The following is a 22,661-nucleotide window of genomic DNA, read 5'->3' on the forward strand; positions in this document are numbered from 1 at the left end:
CCAGGGGATATTTAATGCCCTTTAATGCCCACTTCGTAGCTTGACATTTAATTCTTGGCTAGGGAAAGATGGGTGTGCAGAAAGAGCGCAGCAATTTTAAAAACTACATTTCCCAGCATCCCTTGAGCGTTCATGGCGCATGTGCACAATCGCAAGCTCATCGAGGCGAAGTACACTACGATTCCCGGCGTGCTTCTCCACGTTGTTAGCACGCATGCGCACTGCCTCACGCGCCGTCCCGGCGGAACGGCGAGCGCAGAAGAGGGGCTGAGAACTACATTTCCCGTCGTCCCTTCCGGCGCCGGGCTGCCGATCCCGCTGTAGTGCCCCCCCTCCACCCCCCGCAGCCATGGACATGGAGGTGGATGTCGGCTCGGTGATCTCGGGCCTGTCCGGCGGGGATGGGGCGGGCCTAGGGCCGGGCGAGGAGGAGCTGGAGGTCGGGGGCGCCCCTGGCTGCTCTGGGGCCGGCTCCCTCCAGTTCGACTTCGAGAGGAGCCGCTCTGAATCCAGCGGGGAGGAAGAGGAGGAGGAGCTGGAGGAAGAGGAGCTGGAGGGGGGCCCCGGGGCCGGCTTCGGGGCCTGCCGAGAGGAGGAGGGGGAGCTGGACTCGGACGCTGAGCGTGAGGTAATGGGGGGGGCCACCAAACACCAAGGCCCGGGCTGGGCAGAGCGGGCGGGGAGGGTGGTCCAATCGCGCCTCGAGACAAAGCCCATGTGACCACCAACCTCTCCCAATAGAGACAGCAGCTCCCGGCATTCAGGGCCCCCGCTTCAGGAGGGGATAGTCCCGGCATGCACCGCCCTGCCTGGAGAGCGGGCCCCCGCTTCGTGAGGGGATAGTCCCGGCATGCACCGCCCTGCCTGGAGAGCAGGGCCCCCGCTTCGTGAGGGGATAGTCCCGGCATGCACCGCCCTGCCTGGAGAGCAGGGCCCCCGCTTCGTGAGGGGATAGTCCCGGCATGCACCGCCCTGCCTGGAGAGCGGGCCCCCGCTTCGTGAGGGGATAGTCCCGGCATGCACCGCCCTGCCTGGAGAGCAGGGCCCCCGCTTCGTGAGGGGATAGTCCCGGCATGCACCGCCCTGCCTGGAGAGCAGGGCCCCCGCTTCGTGAGGGGATAGTCCCGGCATGCACCGCCCTGCCTGGAGAGCGGGCCCCCGCTTCGTGAGGGGATAGTCCCGGCATGCACCGCCCTGCCTGGAGAGCGATGCCCCCGCTTCGTGAGGGGATAGTCCCGGCATGCACCACCCTGCCTGGAGAGCAGGGCCCCCGCTTCGTGAGGGGATAGTCCCGGCATGCACCGCCCTGCCTGGAGAGCGGGCCCCCGCTTCGTGAGGGGATAGTCCCGGCATGCACCGCCCTGCCTGGAGAGCGATGCCCCCGCTTCGTGAGGGGATAGTCCCGGCATGCACCGCCCTGCCTGGAGAGCAGGGCCCCCGCTTCGTGAGGGGATAGTCCCGGCATGCACCGCCCTGCCTGGAGAGCAGGGCCCCCGCTTCGTGAGGGGATAGTCCCGGCATGCACCGCCCTGCCTGGAGAGCAGGGCCCCCGCTTCGTGAGGGGATAGTCCCGGCATGCACCGCCCTGCCTGGAGAGCAGGGCCCCCGCTTCGTGAGGGGATAGTCCCGGCATGCACCGCCCTGCCTGGAGAGCAGGGCCCCCGCTTCGTGAGGGGATAGTCCCGGCATGCACCGCCCTGCCTGGAGAGCAGGGCCCCCGCTTCGTGAGGGGATAGTCCCGGCATGCACCGCCCTGCCTGGAGAGCAGGGCCCCCGCTTCGTGAGGGGATAGTCCCGGCATGCACCGCCCTGCCTGGAGAGCAGGGCCCCCGCTTCGTGAGGGGATAGTCCCGGCATGCACCGCCCTGCCTGGAGAGCAGGGCCCCCGCTTCGTGAGGGGATAGTCCCGGCATGCACCGCCCTGCCTGGAGAGCAGGGCCCCCGCTTCGTGAGGGGATATTCCCGGCATGCACCGCTCTGCCTGGAGAGCAGGGCCCCCGCTTCGTGAGGGGATAGTCCCGGCATGCACCGCCCTGCCTGGAGAGCGATGCCCCCGCTTCGTGAGGGGATAGTCCCGGCATGCACCGCCCTGCCTGGAGAGCAGGGCCCCCGCTTCGTGAGGGGATAGTCCCGGCATGCACCGCCCTGCCTGGAGAGCAGGGCCCCCGCTTCGTGAGGGGATAGTCCCGGCATGCACCGCCCTGACTGGAGAGCAGGGCCCCCGCTTCGTGAGGGGATAGTCCCGGCATGCACCGCCCTGCCTGGAGAGCGATGCCCCCACTTCGTGAGGGGATAGTCCCGGCATGCACCGCCCTGCCTGGAGAGCAGGGCCCCCGCTTCGTGAGGGGATATTCCCGGCATGCACCGCCCTGCCTGGAGAGCAGGGCCCCCGCTTCGTGAGGGGATAGTCCCGGCATGCACCGCCCTGCCTGGAGAGCAGGGCCCCCGCTTCATGAGGGAATAGTCCCGGCATGCACCGCCCTGCCTGGAGAGCAGGGCCCCCGCTTCGTGAGGGGATAGTCCCGGCATGCACCGCCCTGCCTGGAGAGCGATGCCCCCGCTTTGTGAGGGGATAGTCCCGGCATGCACCGCCCTGCCTGGAGAGCAGGGCCCCCGCTTCGTGAGGGGATAGTCCCGGCATGCACCGCCCTGCCTGGAGAGCAGGGCCCCCGCTTCGTGAGGGGATAGTCCCGGCATGCACCGCCCTGCCTGGAGAGCAGGGCCCCCGCTTCGTGAGGGGATAGTCCCGGCATGCACCGCCCTGCCTGGAGAGCAGGGCCCCCGCTTCGTGAGGGGATAGTCCCGGCATGCACCGCCCTGCCTGGAGAGCGATGCCCCCGCTTCGTGAGGGGATAGTCCCGGCATGCACCGCCCTGCCTGGAGAGCGATGCCCCCGCTTCGTGAGGGGATAGTCCCGGCATGCACCGCCCTGCCTGGAGAGCAGGGCCCCCGCTTCGTGAGGGGATAGTCCCGGCATGCACCGCCCTGCCTGGAGAGCAGGGCCCCCGCTTCGTGAGGGGATAGTCCCGGCATGCACCGCCCTGCCTGGAGAGCGATGCCCCCACTTCGTGAGGGGATAGTCCCGGCATGCACCGCCCTGCCTGGAGAGCAGGGCCCCCGCTTCGTGAGGGGATATTCCCGGCATGCACCGCCCTGCCTGGAGAGCAGGGCCCCCGCTTCGTGAGGGGATAGTCCCGGCATGCACCGCCCTGCCTGGAGAGCAGGGCCCCCGCTTCGTGAGGGGATAGTCCCGGCATGCACCGCCCTGCCTGGAGAGCAGGGCCCCCGCTTCGTGAGGGGATAGTCCCGGCATGCACCGCCCTGCCTGGAGAGCGATGCCCCCGCTTTGTGAGGGGATAGTCCCGGCATGCACCGCTCTGCCTGGAGAGCAGGGCCCCCGCTTCGTGAGGGGATAGTCCCGGCATGCACCGCCCTGCCTGGAGAGCAGGGCCCCCGCTTCGTGAGGGGATAGTCCCGGCATGCACCGCCCTGCCTGGAGAGCAGGGCCCCCGCTTCGTGAGGGGATAGTCCCGGCATGCACCGCCCTGCCTGGAGAGCGATGCCCCCGCTTCGTGAGGGGATAGTCCCGGCATGCACCGCCCTGCCTGGAGAGCAGGGCCCCCGCTTCGTGAGGGGATAGTCCCGGCATGCACCGCCCTGCCTGGAGAGCAGGGCCCCCGCTTCGTGAGGGGATAGTCCCGGCATGCACCGCCCTGCCTGGAGAGCAGGGCCCCCGCTTCGTGAGGGGATAGTCCCGGCATGCACCGCCCTGCCTGGAGAGCAGGGCCCCCGCTTCGTGAGGGGATAGTCCCGGCATGCACCGCCCTGCCTGGAGAGCAGGGCCCCCGCTTCGTGAGGGGATAGTCCCGGCATGCACCGCCCTGCCTGGAGAGCAGGGCCCCCGCTTCGTGAGGGGATAGTCCCGGCATGCACCGCTCTGCCTGGAGAGCAGGGCCCCCGCTTCGTGAGGGGATAGTCCCGGCATGCACCGCTCTGCCTGGAGAGCGATGCCCCCGCTTCGTGAGGGGATAGTCCCGGCATGCACCGCCCTGCCTGGAGAGCAGGGCCCCCGCTTCGTGAGGGGATAGTCCCGGCATGCACCGCTCTGCCTGGAGAGCGATGCCCCCGCTTCGTGAGGGGATAGTCCCGGCATGCACCGCTCTGCCTGGAGAGCGATGCCCCCGCTTCGTGAGGGGATAGTCCCGGCATGCACCGCTCTGCCTGGAGAGCAGGGCCCCCGCTTCGTGAGGGGATATTCCCGGCATGCACCGCCCTGCCTGGAGAGCAGGGCCCCCGCTTCGTGAGGGGATAGTCCCGGCATGCACCGCCCTGCCTGGAGAGCGATGCCCCCGCTTCGTGAGGGGATAGTCCCGGCATGCACCGCCCTGCCTGGAGAGCAGGGCCCCCGCTTCGTGAGGGGATAGTCCCGGCATGCACCGCCCTGCCTGGAGAGCAGGGCCCCCGCTTCGTGAGGGGATAGTCCCGGCATGCACCGCCCTGACTGGAGAGCAGGGCCCCCGCTTCGTGAGGGGATAGTCCCGGCATGCACCGCCCTGCCTGGAGAGCGATGCCCCCACTTCGTGAGGGGATAGTCCCGGCATGCACCGCCCTGCCTGGAGAGCAGGGCCCCCGCTTCGTGAGGGGATATTCCCGGCATGCACCGCCCTGCCTGGAGAGCAGGGCCCCCGCTTCGTGAGGGGATATTCCCGGCATGCACCGCCCTGCCTGGAGAGCAGGGCCCCCGCTTCGTGAGGGGATAGTCCCGGCATGCACCGCCCTGCCTGGAGAGCGATGCCCCCGCTTCGTGAGGGGATAGTCCCGGCATGCACCGCCCTGCCTGGAGAGCAGGGCCCCCGCTTCGTGAGGGGATAGTCCCGGCATGCACCGCCCTGCCTGGAGAGCAGGGCCCCCGCTTCGTGAGGGGATAGTCCCGGCATGCACCGCCCTGACTGGAGAGCAGGGCCCCCGCTTCGTGAGGGGATAGTCCCGGCATGCACCGCCCTGCCTGGAGAGCGATGCCCCCACTTCGTGAGGGGATAGTCCCGGCATGCACCGCCCTGCCTGGAGAGCAGGGCCCCCGCTTCGTGAGGGGATATTCCCGGCATGCACCGCCCTGCCTGGAGAGCAGGGCCCCCGCTTCGTGAGGGGATATTCCCGGCATGCACCGCCCTGCCTGGAGAGCAGGGCCCCCGCTTCGTGAGGGGATAGTCCCGGCATGCACCGCCCTGCCTGGAGAGCAGGGCCCCCGCTTCATGAGGGAATAGTCCCGGCATGCACCGCCCTGCCTGGAGAGCAGGGCCCCCGCTTCGTGAGGGGATAGTCCCGGCATGCACCGCCCTGCCTGGAGAGCGATGCCCCCGCTTTGTGAGGGGATAGTCCCGGCATGCACCGCCCTGCCTGGAGAGCAGGGCCCCCGCTTCGTGAGGGGATAGTCCCGGCATGCACCGCCCTGCCTGGAGAGCAGGGCCCCCGCTTCGTGAGGGGATAGTCCCGGCATGCACCGCCCTGCCTGGAGAGCAGGGCCCCCGCTTCGTGAGGGGATAGTCCCGGCATGCACCGCCCTGCCTGGAGAGCAGGGCCCCCGCTTCGTGAGGGGATAGTCCCGGCATGCACCGCCCTGCCTGGAGAGCGATGCCCCCGCTTTGTGAGGGGATAGTCCCGGCATGCACCGCTCTGCCTGGAGAGCAGGGCCCCCGCTTCGTGAGGGGATAGTCCCGGCATGCACCGCCCTGCCTGGAGAGCAGGGCCCCCGCTTCGTGAGGGGATAGTCCCGGCATGCACCGCCCTGCCTGGAGAGCAGGGCCCCCGCTTCGTGAGGGGATAGTCCCGGCATGCACCGCCCTGCCTGGAGAGCGATGCCCCCGCTTCGTGAGGGGATAGTCCCGGCATGCACCGCCCTGCCTGGAGAGCAGGGCCCCCGCTTCGTGAGGGGATAGTCCCGGCATGCACCGCCCTGCCTGGAGAGCAGGGCCCCCGCTTCGTGAGGGGATAGTCCCGGCATGCACCGCCCTGCCTGGAGAGCAGGGCCCCCGCTTCGTGAGGGGATAGTCCCGGCATGCACCGCCCTGCCTGGAGAGCAGGGCCCCCGCTTCGTGAGGGGATAGTCCCGGCATGCACCGCCCTGCCTGGAGAGCAGGGCCCCCGCTTCGTGAGGGGATAGTCCCGGCATGCACCGCTCTGCCTGGAGAGCAGGGCCCCCGCTTCGTGAGGGGATAGTCCCGGCATGCACCGCTCTGCCTGGAGAGCGATGCCCCCGCTTCGTGAGGGGATAGTCCCGGCATGCACCGCCCTGCCTGGAGAGCAGGGCCCCCGCTTCGTGAGGGGATAGTCCCGGCATGCACCGCTCTGCCTGGAGAGCGATGCCCCCGCTTCGTGAGGGGATAGTCCCGGCATGCACCGCTCTGCCTGGAGAGCGATGCCCCCGCTTCGTGAGGGGATAGTCCCGGCATGCACCGCTCTGCCTGGAGAGCGATGCCCCCGCTTCGTGAGGGGATAGTCCCGGCATGCACCGCCCTGCCTGGAGAGCGATGCCCCCACTTCGTGAGGGGATAGTCCCGGCATGCACCGCTCTGCCTGGAGAGCAGGGCCCCCGCTTCGTGAGGGGATATTCCCGGCATGCACCGCCCTGCCTGGAGAGCAGGGCCCCCGCTTCGTGAGGGGATATTCCCGGCATGCACCGCCCTGCCTGGAGAGCAGGGCCCCCGCTTCGTGAGGGGATAGTCCCGGCATGCACCGCTCTGCCTGGAGAGCGATGCCCCCGCTTCGTTAGGGGATAGTCCCGGCATGCACCGCTCTGCCTGGAGAGCGATGCCCCCGCTTCGTGAGGGGATAGTCCCGGCATGCACCGCTCTGCCTGGAGAGCGATGCCCCCGCTTCGTGAGGGGATAGTCCCGGCATGCACCGCTCTGCCTGGAGAGCGATGCCCCCGCTTCGTGAGGGGATAGTCCCGGCATGCACCGCTCTGCCTGGAGAGCAGGGCCCCCGCTTCGTGAGGGGATAGTCCCGGCATGCACCGCCCTGCCTGGAGAGCGATGCCCCCGCTTTGTGAGGGGATAGTACCGGCATGCACCGCCCTGCCTGGAGAGCGATGCCCCCGCTTCGTGAGGGGATAGTCCCGGCATGCACCGCCCTGCCTGGAGAGCAGGGCCCCCGCTTCGTGAGGGGATAGTCCCGGCATGCACCGCCCTGCCTGGAGAGCAGGGCCCCCGCTTCGTGAGGGGATAGTCCCGGCATGCACCGCCCTGCCTGGAGAGCAGGGCCCCCGCTTCGTGAGGGGATAGTCCCGGCATGCACCGCCCTGCCTGGAGAGCAGGGCCCCCGCTTTGTGAGGGGATAGTCCCGGCATGCACTGCCCTGCCTGGAGAGCGATGCCCCCGCTTCGTGAGGGGATAGTACCGGCATGCACCGCCCTGCCTGGAGAGCGATGCCCCCGCTTCATGAGGGGATAGTCCCGGCATGCACCGCCCTGCCTGGAGAGCAGGGCCCCCGCTTCGTGAGGGGATAGTCCCGGCAGGCACCGCCCTGCCTGGAGAGCAGGGCCCCCGCTTCGTGAGGGGATAGTCCCGGCAGGCACCGCCCTGCCTGGAGAGCAGGGCCCCCGCTTCGTGAGGGGATAGTCCCGGCAGGCACCGCCCTGCCTGGAGAGCAGGGCCCCCGCTTCGTGAGGGGATAGTCCCGGCAGGCACCGCCCTGCCTGGAGAGCAGGGCCCCCGCTTCGTGAGGGGATAGTCCCGGCAGGCACCGCCCTGCCCGGAGAGCAGGGCCCCCGCTTCGTGAGGGGATAGTCCCGGCATGCACCGCCCTGCCCGGAGAGCAGGGCCCCCGCTTCGTGAGGGGATAGTCCCGGCATGCACCGCCCTGCCCGGAGAGCAGGGCCCCCGCTTCGTGAGGGGATAGTCCCGGCATGCACCGCCCTGCCCGGAGAGCAGGGCCCCCGCTTCGTGAGGGGATAGTCCCGGCATGCACCGCCCTGCCCGGAGAGCGATGCCCCCGCTTCGTGAGGGGATAGTCCCGGCATGCACCGCTCTGCCTGGAGAGCAGGGCCCCCGCTTCATGAGGAGATACTCACAGCATGCACCGCTCTGCGTGGAGAACAGGGCCCCCGCTTCGTGAGGGGATAGTCCCGGCATGCACCGCTCTGTTTGGAGAGCGATGTCCCCGCTTCATGAGGGGATAGTCCCGGCATGCACCGCCCTGCCTGGAGAGCGATGCCCCCGCTTCATGAGGGGATAGTCCCGGCATGCACCGCCCTGCCTGGAGAGCGATGCCCCCGCTTCATGAGGGGATAGTCCCGGCATGCACCGCCCTGCCTGGAGAGCGATGCCCCCGCTTCATGAGGGGATAGTCCCGGCATGCACCGCCCTGCCTGGAGAGCAGGGCCCCCGCTTCGTGAGGGGATAGTCCCGGCATGCACCGCCTTGCCTGGAGAGCAGGGCCCCCGCTTCATGAGGGGATAGTCCCGGCATGCACCGCCCTCCCTAGAGAGCGATGCCCCCGCTTCATGAGGGGATAGTCCCGGCATGCACCGCTCTGCCTGGAGAGCAGGGCCCCCGCTTCGTGAGGGGATAGTCCCGGCATGCACCGCCCTGCCTAGAGAGCGATGCCCCCGCTTCATGAGGGGATAGTCCCGGCATGCACCGCTCTGCCTGGAGAGCAGGGCCCCCGCTTCGTGAGGGGATAGTCCCGGCATGCACCGCCCTGCCTAGAGAGCGATGCCCCCGCTTCATGAGGGGATAGTCCCGGCATGCACCGCTCTGCCTGGAGAGCGATGCCCCCGCTTCATGAGGGGATAGTCCCGGCGTGCATTGCTCTGCGTAGAGAGCAGGCAAGGTGCCCCCGACTTTAGGTGAGGATAGTTCCCAGCATGCACTGCTGTGCCTGGAGCACAGAGGAGGTGCTCCCCACTTTATGAGGCAGTAGCACCCAACATGCACCTATCTGTCTTAAACCCCAGGAGAGGTGCACACAGTATCAACTAAGAGCAGCTCCTGGCAGGCTCTGCTCCAGCTCAAGCCAAGCAAGGGGTGGCCTGGCTCACAAGAGGAAGGGGACAACATCATTCTCTAATTGCCCGGTTCTGTTAATTTTCTCTGAAGCATCTATTGGAAAACAGTATACTGGGCTAAATGGACCATTGGGCTGACCAAGTATGGCTGTTCTTATGGCCTGAATCTCAGAAATGCCAGCTGTCCAGCTTGAGCCAGGCAGGAGAGGCAGCCCGGCTCTTGACAGGCCCTACTCTTCAGCTTGAGCCAGGCAGGAGGTACAGCCTATGTACTCCTGAGGGAATTCTGCGCCCCTGCCCATGCACAGAATTTATGTTCCCCGCAAATTTATTTGCTTCCCCGCAGATAAATGACTTTCTGATGAGGAAGCAAAGGGAAGCCACAAGAGCAGTCATGCAACCCTCCCTAGCAGTATATTTTGGGTGCCCAGGGCAGCCGGCAGAGAGGCAAATCACTGTGGGGCAGGAGGCAGAACTGAGGAAGACCTGGCTGGTGGCTCCTGCCCTGTGCCGGGCTCAGCTGCTAGTCCAGGCTGGGCTTGGGAGGATGGGACCCTCTCTTCCTTTGCACAGCATCCAGGGCTATGTCAAACCACCCCCATATTTCTTCCCCAGCTGTAGGAAACTCTGCAAACTCTTCCCCCTTTTCCCCCCCGCTTCTTGCACCCATCGCTCCTCAGCTGTAGGGGGAAGGATCCCTGTACAGGGAGCTGCTCCCCTATCCGCCCAACCCCCGTGCATCCAGACCCCCTCATACCCAGACCTTCCTGCCGAGCCTCACCCCCTGCACTCAGAACCCCCCAGATGAGACCCACTCCCCCTGGACCACCCTGACGAGCCACCCGCATCCAGATCCCCATCCCCACCATGCCACAGCCAGTTGCACCTGGATTCCCACCCCACTGAGTCCCACTCCCCTGCATCTGGACGCCCCCCACAACCAGACCCCCCTGCCGAGCTCTATTCTCCCCATTTCCCTCCTGCTGAGCCCCAACCACCTTCACCTGGAGCCCCCTGCAGAGTCCCATTACCATTGCACCCAGAACCCTCCAACAAGCCCCTGTGCATCCAGATCCCCTCCACACCTGGATTGCCCACTGAGCCACCTGCACCCAGATTGCCCCACACAGAACCCTCTCAACCCATACCTGGATCCCTGCACATTAAGCCAAACCACACTTGGATCCTGCCTTGCTGAGCCTATCTGGTGCACCTGGCATGGAGCGGCAGGGCTCTGGGGTGTTTCTGGGGCAGGCCCCGTCCTTGCTCTATGTCAGGGTTGGGTGCAGCCTCACCGCTGAATCTGTGTCTGGGGGAAGTGGGAGAAGAGCTGCACGGTGATCTCCCACCTCTGTGCAGCTAGTGTCCTGTGCTCCTCAATGCCATGCTGGAGCCTCCGCATTTATTTGACAAATACAATTTGCAGAATTTTGCAGAATTCTAAAATATTGTTTGGAGAATTTTAATTTTTTTGGCGTGGAATTTTTAATTTTTGGCACAGAATGACCGCAGGAGTAAGCCTATGTTGACAACAATTCCCAACATGTAATATTTTATCTCCATCAAAGCCCTCTTACAGAGAGACTGCCTAGGTGAGACAAGAGCTCTCATTGTGCAGCATGGCCTGGCTGTTTGGATCAAGATAGAACCTAGCATGCTTAAAGTGAGGGGGAACAGGTGGATGTCAGGAAGTTGGGAAGGGGTGAGTTTGCAATAGTTAAGCTAGGATACAATGCCCTAGATGAGAGAGTTAGTAATGTATTCAGAGAGAATAAGCAGAGGTGAGCTTTTGGTATAGCTGTGATGTGTGTGGTTAGAGAGAAGGCAGTTCTGGATAATACCCAAGTTTTGAGTGACCAAGAGGATGATGGTATTGTCAGCCATGACAAAGGAGGACAGAGCTGGCATGGGAATCAATGACCATGTAAGTCTCTGGCCTGTGTTATATGGGAAGTCAGACTAGATGATCACATTGGTCCCTTCTGGCTTTGGAATCGATGAGAGTGGAGAATTAATGCTGTTTGACAAGGAAGATGGCAGAAGCAAAGAAGGGTAGAATGATGTTGTAGTGAAGGAAGTCTGAGTGGTCATGAGACTTTCTTCAGAGACTTTCGGAGCATGGGAATAAAACCAGAGAGAGCAGATATTAGGGGTATCCAAAGGTTGGTGAGATGGAATGAATCGGGATGGTGGAGAGTACAGAAGGAATGGAGACAATGAACATCTTCATGAAAGGTTTCAGAGTAGCAGCCGTGTTAGTCTGTATCCGCAAAAAGAACAGGAGTACTTGTGGCACCTTAGAGACTAACAAATTTATTTGAGCATAAGCTTTCGTGAGCTATAGCTCACTTCATCAGATGCATGCAGAGGAAAATACAGTAGGGAGATTTTATATACACAGAGAACATGAAACAATGGGTGTTACCATACACACTGTAACAAGAGTGATCAGGTAAGGTGAGCTATTACCAGCAGGAGATCGGGGGACGGGCAGGTAAACCTTTTGTAGTGATAATCAAGATGGGCCATTTCCAGCATTTCATTTCATTTCCGTGAAAGAGAGGGAAGAAAGGGCAGGAAGTGGGTATAAGGTTGAAAGTGTTTGAAAAGTTGTGGATGATGGTGGGTCAGAGGTCCCAGAACGACTAGGTGCGGGCAAGGGGGCAGGTGAATGATGATGCAGGAGACTTGGACTAGATTGGAGGAGTTCGTTTATTTAAACATTACACCTTAAATTGTGAAGTACACTCTTGAAAAGTCTGCATTTCAGGATGGACACCCTTCCAGTCCTGTGAAGGAAAGGCATTCTGGCCCAGAGTAACAGATTTCTGTCAGAAAAGAGCTGGTGGATTTGTTTCTCCCTTATACCTCTCTACCTCTCTGGCAAATGTACTTTTTTTATCAAAATCCAGTGCGGTATAATTGTAGTCCCTGCCTTAATATGTATTTATGTGAACCTAGATACATGTTGAAACAAAAGGCCAGCACTTTCTCAGATTCAGAACTGAGAGCCCATTACACAGTCTATTGCACGCTCCTCAGATAAAGATTTTAGCTTGCTACCTCCCCGCACTTCGTTAGTACTGGTAAAGTGCCTTATTCTCTGGGTTGTCCAGTACGCCCAAGGGAGCTGTTTATAATTTGCATTTTAGAAGTGCTTCGTGAAATACTGTGAATTGCTGTGTTTGCAGAAAGGTCAATTCAGAAAAATAGATGGGAACCGTTAGGAGCTGCATTTGAAATAGTGTTGCTGCTCAGGGCCATGCTGTGTGGATCCAGGTGCTGCATATTGACACACATCTTTCCATTCTTAATGTGGCTTGAGGTTGTGAGAAGCTGGAGTGAGAAATCTGTTGCTTTAACCTGTATTCTCAAACAATTTCAATTGTATTCATAGCGCATGATAAACCTGTCTGAGTTGACGCCTTACATCTTGTGTTCCATCTGCAAAGGTTATTTTATAGATGCCACGACCATTACAGAGTGTCTTCATACATGTAAGTATCCGTGTTAGCCTTTTTAAGAATTTTAGTTTCAAATTTAGAGAGAGATCAGCTACCAAAACATGATGAGTGAGATTTTCATGGCCTCACGCTGGGAATTGCCTGTCTAAAATGGTGGTATTTGCTGCTTATTCCTTACCGTGCGCTGAGGGCTCTTGAGTATTTCTGGGAGATCAACAGAAAGTTTTTGACTGTAGCAGGCTCAGAAATGCCTGTTCAAGATTCCTGTATTTTCTGTCAGGATGGGCCAAAAGCTGTGGTTTATTTAAATAAGTCTGGTAGCGTGGCTGAGGAGCGCCCTTTATAATGTGCCAAACAGCCTTTCCTCAACCAAACATGCTACTAGAGAGATTCAACTTGTCTCACTAGGGAACAGAGACATCCTTCCCCCAGCCAACTTCTGTTGCTGACAGAGGTCCATAAAAGCAGAGAAATCAATTTCTAATATAATAGGCCAAAACTGTTAGTAATTCACCACTAACTTGTAGCAGCCAGTGAGGTTGTTTGCTTGTTTTGAAATACAAGGGAAAGCTGTACAATGCTTTGAAAAGAAGAATGGGTTAGGTCAGTGTCTCCTCTAATTTTTCCCACGCATGTGTGGAATGAATTTTGTTATGTGCACCAGTATGGAGGTAATGTGTGACACATCACCTCCATACTGGTGCACATAACAAAATTCATGTGATGGGGGTGGGGCCGAGGGGTTTGGAGTGTGGGAGGGGGGCTCAGGACTGGGGCAGAGTGTTGGGGTGCGGGGGGAGGAGGGGGGGAGGTCTCCAGCTAGGGTTGCAGGCTCTGGGATGAGGGGTGCAAGCTGCCCAGAGGCTACAGCATGGAGAGAGGACTCCTACCAGCTCTCTCTCCCCACAGCAGCACCTGGGTTTGGGGGCGGGGAAGAGGGAAGAGGTTGGGACCAGGGGAGGAGCGCCTCTCCGCCGGCTGTGGCAAGTCTGGGGCAGGTACATGTTGGGGCCAGGGGAGGGGTGCCTCTCCCCCAGCCATGGCAGGTCCGTGTTGGGAGACAGGCGCCTCTCCTAGCTGCGACAGGTCCGTGCTGGGGGACAGGCCCCTCTCCCTGCCGCAGCTCTGAGCCCCAGCGTGGAGCTTAATAGGCAGCTGTGCGGCCATGCAGCTTAGAAGGAGTTTGGGGTTAGGGTTAAAAATTCACGCTAAACTGATGCTAAGTTTAAATTCACTCTAATGTTAATGTTGCCAACATGTGAAATGTTTACATAAAAATTAAATTGACTTAATTAATTTTGCTTAATTTATTTTCATATACTTGCTGTTGTCTGAGCACTGTCTCAAGCTAATTACTCCTCCTGTATTATCTTCAGTAAACATTTGCTACAATATAATGGGCTTTTCTATTTTTTTCTGTACAGTCTGTAAAAGCTGCATAGTAAGACATTTTTACTACAGTAACAGATGCCCAAAATGCAACATTGTTGTACATCAGACACAACCTCTTTATAATATCAGGTAATAAGAGTATCTCAATTATTGATGTTATTTTAGTTTATTGTTTTAAAGTTAAAGAAACACAGGTTTAAAACATTTATATTTACCTGTAATATTTAGATTTTTGTGTGTGTTTAGAGCAGAGGTCTCAAACACGCGGCTCGCAAGGTTATTTTCTGCAGCCCACCAGCTCCACGCGGCTCCCTCACCCCCACCCCCACCCCCCCCCAGCATTTACCTAGAGCAGCTCCAGCCTGGCGCGCACCAGGGACAGGGCAGGCTCCCTCCCTGCCTGCTCTGTCCTACCCCTGTGCCGCTCCAGGAAGTGGCCGGGACCTGGGGGAGTGGGGGCACAGGGGTCTGTGTGTTGCCCTGGCCGCTCCTCCAGGTACCTCTCCTGAAGCTCCCATTGGCCGGGGTTCCCAACTTAATCTTCCATTTGGTTTTGTATAACTTTAACAAAACCTATATTGCGAGCCTAAGGTACTTGACAATAGCTTTGAATATATACTGCAGATTTCTTCTTCCTTCTCTGAAGATGCATTTTCAGCTCAAGTGGTTTATTTTCCTGAAGTGTTATAGCCAGGAGCTGAACACAGACAGGGAGAGTTCGGTGCTTTGTCATTTTCTTGTTGGTGTGTACTGTGTTCAGCAATATATTTAGCTCCTCTACAAAAATGTTATGATTAATCATAAGTGTTTTTATATTACACCCAAAAGATGTCCATGTTATTGTGCGAATGTGTCCTGCCTAACTAAAGATCATTCCCCTTCTTTTTTTTCTTCTTGTTAGGTTGGATCGTCAGTTACAAGACATAGTGTATAAATTAGTTGTCAATCTGGAGGACAGTAAGTCTATTTTCACTCCATTACCATCCTGGTGTCGTAATAAATAGGAAGGACTTGAACTGACAAGCTGGTAGCCACTTTAATTCAGGTTTCAGAGTAGCAGCCGTGTTAGTTTGTATTAGCAAAAAGAAAAGGAGTACTTGTGGCACCTTAGAGACTAACAAATTTATTTGAGCATAAGCTTTTGTGAGCTACAGCTCACTTCATCGTATTTCTGCATTTCAGCTCCTTAAAATGGTCAAACTTAAATGTTTTTCTTAAAAGCTAGTTTTGCATTGTCCATAAATCCTACTAGCCATACAGATTGGTGATTGTCAGGCTGCTAAGATGCTATTACACACAGTCCATGAACACAATGAAACTTCTGTCCTCTGACATGATGTGGGTCACCCACTGTAGTCACTATGATGGTATCAATAATGACTAGGAGGGTGGTGAAGCACTGGAATGGGTTACCTAGGGAGATGGTGGAATCTCCATCTATAGAGTTTTTTAAGGCCCGGCTTGACAAAGCCCTAGCTGGGATGATTTAGTTGGTGTTGGTCCTGCTTTGAGCAGGGGGTTGGACTAGATGACCTCCTGAGGTCTCTTCCAACCCTGATATCTATGATTCTCTGACTCCATAGTTAAGCTTGTATTGAGATTTGTAAAATTTGTGACAGGTTTCAGAGTAGCAGCCGTGTTAGTCTGTATTCGCAAAAAGAAAAGGAGGACTTGTGGCACCTTAGAGACTAACCAATTTATTAGAGCATAAGCTTTCGTGAGCTACAGCTCACTTCCTCAGATGCAAGCCTGCTGCAGTTTCCACGATATGCATCTGAGGAAGTGAGCTGTAGCTCACGAAAGCTTATGCTCTAATAAATTGGTTAGTCTCTAAGGTGCCACAAGTCCTCCTTTTCTTTTTGTAAAATTTGTGTGTACCAGTTTTAAGTAATTGCATTTAATTTCCAGGCCTTCCACACAAAACTTTGCACACTAACTCTCCAGGGGACAATTGAATGTTCCATAATATCTTTTTCCTCACAGGTTTATTAACATTGGCAGAGGACAAATTTTAAAATGCCCCCTCTTTGAAATTTGGACTGCACCGTAAGTGGTGTGTGGATTTTATGTTTGTTTTTGCTTTGCTCCCTATATCTAAAGAACCACAGTTGCCACAAACTCCAGACATCATGCACACACCTGCATATTTTTAAATATAACAAACTAATTCCCCTAATTCATCATAATCTCATTTAGTTCCACCTTGAGTAGCTCCTGAAACAGCCTGGTTCTGTAAATTACTTCAATTTTCTAATGCTATGAAGCCTCCTTTCCTGACTTACCAGATCTGCTCCATGCCCCCTCCCCATTATCCTTGATACTATAGAGCCAGGGAGCATGGGGAATGAGCTGGGGTGTGAGTAAGGAGAGTGGCTGAGGTTCCTGAGTGCACAAAGCATCATTGAAGTGGGAAGTACTTCAGGTGCTGTTTAGTCATATAAAAACAGGTGTCATGATTGTGGAGTAGCTGTACTAGTGACCTCCTGTGTGGTATACTCTTTAAGTTTCAGGGCTCTAGCTGTCACCTCTCTCTGGTTAGGGACTAACATCCTTCTCACCAGGTATTTAGGCTGTCAACCCACATTGCACTTTATTGTGTTTATCCCAGCAGGTCTGACTAGGAGTCCAGACCCTGGTCTTTGCCTTCTCTCCAAGGTCAAGGACCAGTGTGTACTCGAGTTACCAGTAGCCAAACAGCTCTCTTAAAACAGAATGCATTTATTTATGGACAAAAGCATACTGAGAAAACATACGATAAGGTCTAAACACATACTAAATGTACCAGAAGTTGCTACTCTCCCCCCTGTGGGAGTCTGGTAGGTCAGAGTTCCAACCCTTTAACAGGATTGGGTCCCTCTTTGGACAAAAGGTCATGTTCATTTGTTGAATCGAAAGAAAGGCCCCTCAGTAAGTTCAAGCTGCCCTTTCTCTGCATCCCTTGAAGCTGGTCTGAACCAGTATATCTAACACATGCACTCTGGCGTGGTATTTCTCTGGGGCTCTTTACAGTCCCAAAGATGGCAGTCATCACCCCCTGCTGTTCTTAGTTTCTGGAGGAGTTGCAGTAACTTTCTCCATGGAGTAGAATACAGTCCCTAGCCCACAATGTTACACAGAACCTTCGTAATGTTGATACAGTAATCTCCAAAGATACTACATGTGGTTGCAATATCTGTCACACTGAGGGATTATCTACTCTACAAAATTAAATCAACTGGAGTTAAGTCGATGTACAGCCACCACAGTAATTAAAGCGGCGGTTCATGTCCACACTTGTGCCTTCTGTCAGCAGTGCATGTCCAGCAACTGAAGTGGGGCTTTGTGGAATACTGACAGCTGGAGCCTCGCAGCCCTGGGGCTGACAGCTTCAGCTATAAGCACGGGGATCACAGCTGGTCTCCCCAGCTGCTAGGCAGGTGCCAGGCTCACAGCTGGGCCCCCCTCCGCCCAACAGCTGAGCTTCCGGGTGCCGGATTCACAGCTCTGAGTCTGCCTCCCACCTCCTTGCTGACAGCCCCAGCTGTGAGCCTGCAGTAGGCTCAACTTCACAGCAGGGAGCCTACCAGGAGTGAAATTGACATTCTTGTCAGTTTCACAGCTGCTATTATTTCACATTTTGGCTCCAATTGTCAGCCCACAGGGAGCTCAGAGCTGGAGCTTCCTGCCGCTACCCTGGGGCTGTCAGCCCCATGTGGGGCTTGCAGCTGGAGCCCCCAAGGCTGACAGCTGGAGCCTGAGAGGAAATGTGAAATAAACTGACAAGAATGTCAATTTCACTCCTGGTAGGCTTCCTACAGTGAAATTGCACCCCCTGCAGCTCACAGCTGGAGCTGTCAGTCCTGTTGCGGGAGGGGAAGAGCGTCCGGTGTGAGCCCTGCTGCTACCTCCTGGTGAGGGATATGGGATAGAGGGAGAGCGCTTGAGCTTGAGTGGCAGTCCCCACCACCAAATCCCTCACCAGGAAGTGGCAGCAAGGCTCTGGGCTGTCAGTGCCATTATGGGAAAGGCTCACAGCTGTGAGCCTGTTCCCTGGGCTGTCAGCACTGGGCGGGGCAGGCAAGGCTCCAGCTGTCTGCCCCCTTGGGGCTGACAGCCAGCAGCTAATGTAAATAATGCAGTGTCTACACAGACACTGCACTGACCTAACTACATCGACATCAGCTCTATGCCTCTTGTGAAGGTGGAGTTATTATGTCAGTGTAGCGGACCACTTAAACAGCATTGTAGTGTAGACACTGACATAGTTAGGTCGATATAAGCTGTCTTATGTCAACCTAACTCTGTAGTGTAGACCAAGCTTAACCCCCTTCTCACCTCATACCACCTGCCTAGCTTTGTTTTCCCCCATTCAACTGAATGCTGTTGTGAGGAATTGGATGTGTGTATTTTGGTTGGTTATAGCTGAAGAGTCTGTGAGTGTATTTGGTTGTTATGATGTTTGGGGGTGGTAAGGAATGTGTGGATATGAATGGCGGATTAGTTGGTGATTTATAGAGTCCTGCGTGGATATCAATGTATATCCGCAGATGTAAATCAGTATCTGCGGAGCTCCAGGGCTCTATCGGGAACCACAGCAGCGAAAGGAGCAACACGTGGGGCTGCCGCTCCCAGCAGCCATCGCTCGCGCGGGCAGCTCCTCCAGCATAGTTGTACTGCTCGCAGTCCAGCCCTGCCCCTGCCCTGGACAGGAGATGCAGACCACTGCATGGAAGAGACTCTTCTCTCGGAGCATGCAAGCTGCTTGAAAACATAAGCACAACCAGGGGCAACTGTTGGCGAGCTTGATGTCTGCCCCAGTGGGCAGGGCTGGGGGCATGGCTGCGAGTGGTACAGCCATGCCGGAGGAGCTGTTGGTGCAGGGTGCTGGCTCCTGGGAGCAGCGGCCTGTAATGCTGCTCATTTTGCCACTGCGGTTCCCGGTACAGCCCTGCAGTTCCACAGATATAAATTTGTATCCGTGCAGGGCTCTCGTGATTTATTGGCTGTTCGGTGAATGCTTTGATAAGGAATTCAGTTGAGCAATCTTAGCTAAACACCAAGAAAGGTGATGATGTGGTGATAATATAATAATTTTCAAGCATTGTCTGATTAAATGCATATGACCATTTGCCATCTGGGTTATCTCCCTGGAATGCTTTGTACCCCTGTATGCATCATGGATGATCATCTACATCAGCTTGAAGCACCATTAAAACATGAGCTCCTTTTGTATATCTACAATAACAAAAGTCCACAAACTTTTCAAAGCTGTTGGAGCAAAGTAACTGTTTCTCAGGTCTGATTAAGCTAAGGAATAGTATACAGCATTTGGTACAAAAACAATATATTCTGTGGCAATTTTCCAAGTCCTGGTTATATTCGTTAATAGACTATACAGTACTAAATTGTTGTGCATAATCTAATATAATTTGTCTCTAATATGAAACACTAAGGGGGCTGCTGTCTTACAGATGCCTGGGAAGCCCCTATTAATGCTAATTGGAATTGTTCCAGTAAATTCCTTAAGCAGCTATTGGAAACTAGACAGCCAGGTATTGTATTTGCCATAGGTAACAAAGCCCAGTTTACAATGTATTTTGTATTTTTTCAGGAGAGAAAAAGCAGATGCATGATTTCTATAAAGAAAGAGGTCTAGAAGTACCCAAACCTGGTGAGTTTATTATTACTTTACTTTGGGGGAATAAGTACAGTATTACAACAAGATAAAATTTTAAATATTTCCTAACAGTAGTCTTTCTTTTTGAAATAGTGGTTCACTGTTGGAAGAAATGCCACAATGATCTGAACTCTGTTTCAAGTTATTGAGATTTATTTTGAATTGTTTTGGTTTTGTGCATGCATGTAAAAGATATGTCATGACCATTTAGATATTTAATAAAAACTAGGGATGGTCTTACAGTGTGAAAATGCAACAAATAAATTCCAGTACTACATAGTTCAGAAATGCACAGTATTTTATCTGTGACATACTAATTGCTACTCACTGGAATAATCTTCAGTCATTTATCAGTCAAGTCCTTTTAGCTTTCTCTGTTTGTTTCTCTGTACATAAAATGAAGATTATAGTGCTTCTCTACCTTTCTAGGGTATTATGAAGCTCAATGAACTTATCAGAGACCCATCTAATGAAAAGAGAGTAAAAAGTGCAAAGTATCTTTTCTGATACTTTATTGATCTTGCGAAGATTTTAAAACAGATGTATAAAACACCTAGATGATCATGATATGGTAGGATCTATCCAATACAGCTTATTCAAAAGAAAATTGTCCCTCACTAATGTATTGGAATTCTTTGACTATTTCAATAAAATAGTATGCGTAAGAACTGGTAGGCATAATTTATTTGGATTTGCAAAAGGCCTTTGACAAAGTGTCCCTCACGAGGGAAAGAAAGAAAGAAAATAATTAGTCATGATATGAGACACAAAGTGCTGTTCTGTCTCAGACACTGGTTAAGAGAAAGAAAGCACGGGAGAAATAAATAGTCGATTTTCATAATGGCAATATGAATAACAAGGATATCCAAGAGTTGTTATAGTAAATACTAAAGAGCTTTGAAAGAGAGAGAAATCCTCTGTTCTGAGGCATAAGCCAACCTCCAGCTACCAGGGTTTAGGAGGAAACTTTTTTGTGGGCATGATATTCTATAATTGCCCACTACAAGGTTTCTTCCTTTAAGTAGCTGGTTCTGGCCATTGTTGGAGATAGGATATTGGACAAGACAGATCATTGGTCTGATTCACTAAGGTAATTCCTATGAGAATAAACATAACTGAAAACATCTGAACAGACATTATCTTCTATGCTTCAGGATTTCCCAGTCAATGCCACCTCTGTGTGTTTTCCAGGTTTTATACTCTTTGAGGTAGGGGCTGTCTTCATTTGTTGTGTGCTGTGCAGCAACAAGCACATTGTTGGCACTCAACAAATAATCTAAATTGTTGTTGGATTTCAGCCTGTCCCATTGCACAATGCATATTTTATCTAGAACCAGGAAAGATGTATGTGTGGTGTGCATTTTTGTCTCATTAAGTGTAATTAAGGTAAGAAATAAGTTAAATGGTAAGATAATTAAATTATAAGATATTTAAAGATACCGTTAGAAGTTGAAAGATACTTGTGTAAATGACTTTCATGGCCCATTGTGACATAAACCACTGTTCAGAAAGACGGTATGCTGTATGGTAGGAAAATACCATTATTGGCACTTATACTAAACATGTATTTGAATTAATGAAAGTCATAGTTGAGCTGAGTGGTTATTTATGCCGCATTGTTTGACTTGTATATCACATACAGTGAACTTCAGCAGCTGATACATTTTTTCATCACTTTGATTTCTTTAGCTGTCCCACAGCCAGTCCCTGTGAGCAGAGGAAGACCTCGGAAAGTCTTGGGATCAGTGTTTCGAATCCCACCAGAACTTGACGTCTCACTGCTTTTGGAGTTCATTGGGTGAGTCAAACAAAGACTTGCAGCAGGTGTAAAACTGTAAGAAAGTGTGTGTGAAATGTGAGCACCACACTTAGATTTTGGAATAACTGTAATGGGAGGGTTTTTTTAAAAGTATCTGTCTGGTGGTAACGGGGTCCTTGGGGTGCAACCTGGACTGTGGGACTGCTGAACCCTCCGTTCCACCAGCCTGGGTTCTTCTTGCACTTTGATGCAGATGTCAAGCTACAAACCTCTGATAGGCACTACACTTACACAGCCATACACATGCAGGGACACAGCCAACTGTGTTACATGAATGATCTCCCAGCCACTCATGAACTATCAGTATAGAGGCTCCAGCTGGTTCTCCCCAGCCTTGTACATCTGAACTCATAGAATCATAGACTGTATCGTCTTACACGGGTCTGAAGCCTGACCAGTGTAAGTTCATTACTTAGTTCTTCACTTCATAGGACAGTGGATATGCACCAGCCTTTGTTACCTAAGCTGAGATTTCCTAAGCACTTTAGACAAACTCACTGGTAAGGCTAAAACATAAAAATAAGTTTATTAACTACAGAAAAATGGATTTTAAGTGATTATACATGGTAGGCAGAAAGGTCAGAGATAGTTACCTTAAGAAAATTAAAAGTAAACACGCATTCTAAATCCTAAACTTTTAGTCTAAGCAAGAGTTGAATCGAACGGCTTTTCTCACCCTGACAGATGTTACAATCAGGTTACAGTTCCTCAGTGTACAGACTGGGCACCCTTCCAGCCTGGGACCAAACTCCCTCAATTCAAAGTCTTTTGTCCTCCAGACATTCTTCCCGGTGTTGAGTTGGGGGGAGGGGAGAGAGGCCAATTGATGTTTCACAGTCTCTCTTTTTATACCTTCTTCCAACTTGCTAGAAAGAGAGGCTGGTACTGGGATCTGGGTGGGGAGGCTGGAAATATATGGGCAAGATGATTGGGACTGGATGTCAGGGATGGGATGCTACGAATGGGAGCTTGAGAGGAGAACAGGTGGGGACTGGGAGCCAGTTGGCAGGCAGGGGGTAGAATACTGTGATCTAATGACTAGATGGGGGAGAATAGTACTGATTGGGCATGAAGACTGGGACTAAGGACCAGGTGAAGGGAGGAGACAGATCTGACAAGAAGCTGGGAATGAAGGGGGATAACTGGGACTGGTTGGCCAAAGAGACTGGGATAGATAACCAGGGACAGAGGACACCGGGACAAGGAGCCAGGAAGGCAGGGGGATGCTACTAAAATTGGATTAGGAGACCAAGGAGCCACTGGGAGCCAGTGGTTGGGGAGGGAGAACCAGGTCGCACAAGGAGCCAAGAGGGAAGAACTGGGACT

At 54.8% G+C, this 22,661-nt stretch overlaps 1 protein-coding gene across 4 annotated transcripts in view; it reads left to right on the forward strand.

Moving 5' to 3' along the window:
* Positions 1 to 227: 227 nt before the first annotated feature.
* Positions 228 to 22,661, forward strand: part of PCGF6 (polycomb group ring finger 6) — a 70,563-nt gene continuing 48,129 nt past the window's right edge. For all 4 annotated transcript variants that reach the window (XR_014712501.1, XM_084635072.1, XM_084635071.1 and 1 more), the window contains exons 1-6: positions 228 to 628; positions 12,402 to 12,501; positions 13,893 to 13,989; positions 14,762 to 14,817; positions 19,451 to 19,510; positions 21,206 to 21,314. Coding sequence is in view for 3 of the 4 variants with exons in the window: in XM_084635072.1 (XP_084491198.1) it covers positions 350 to 628; positions 12,402 to 12,501; positions 13,893 to 13,989; positions 14,762 to 14,817; positions 19,451 to 19,510; positions 21,206 to 21,314 (701 nt within the window). In the remaining variant the exon portion in view is untranslated. The remainder of the gene's footprint in view (positions 629 to 12,401; positions 12,502 to 13,892; positions 13,990 to 14,761; positions 14,818 to 19,450; positions 19,511 to 21,205; positions 21,315 to 22,661) is intronic.

The sequence above is a fragment of the Lepidochelys olivacea genome (assembly GCF_965140295.1).
Source record: "Lepidochelys olivacea isolate rLepOli2 genome assembly, chromosome: 7".
Taxonomy (NCBI): Eukaryota; Metazoa; Chordata; order Testudines; family Cheloniidae; genus Lepidochelys; species Lepidochelys olivacea.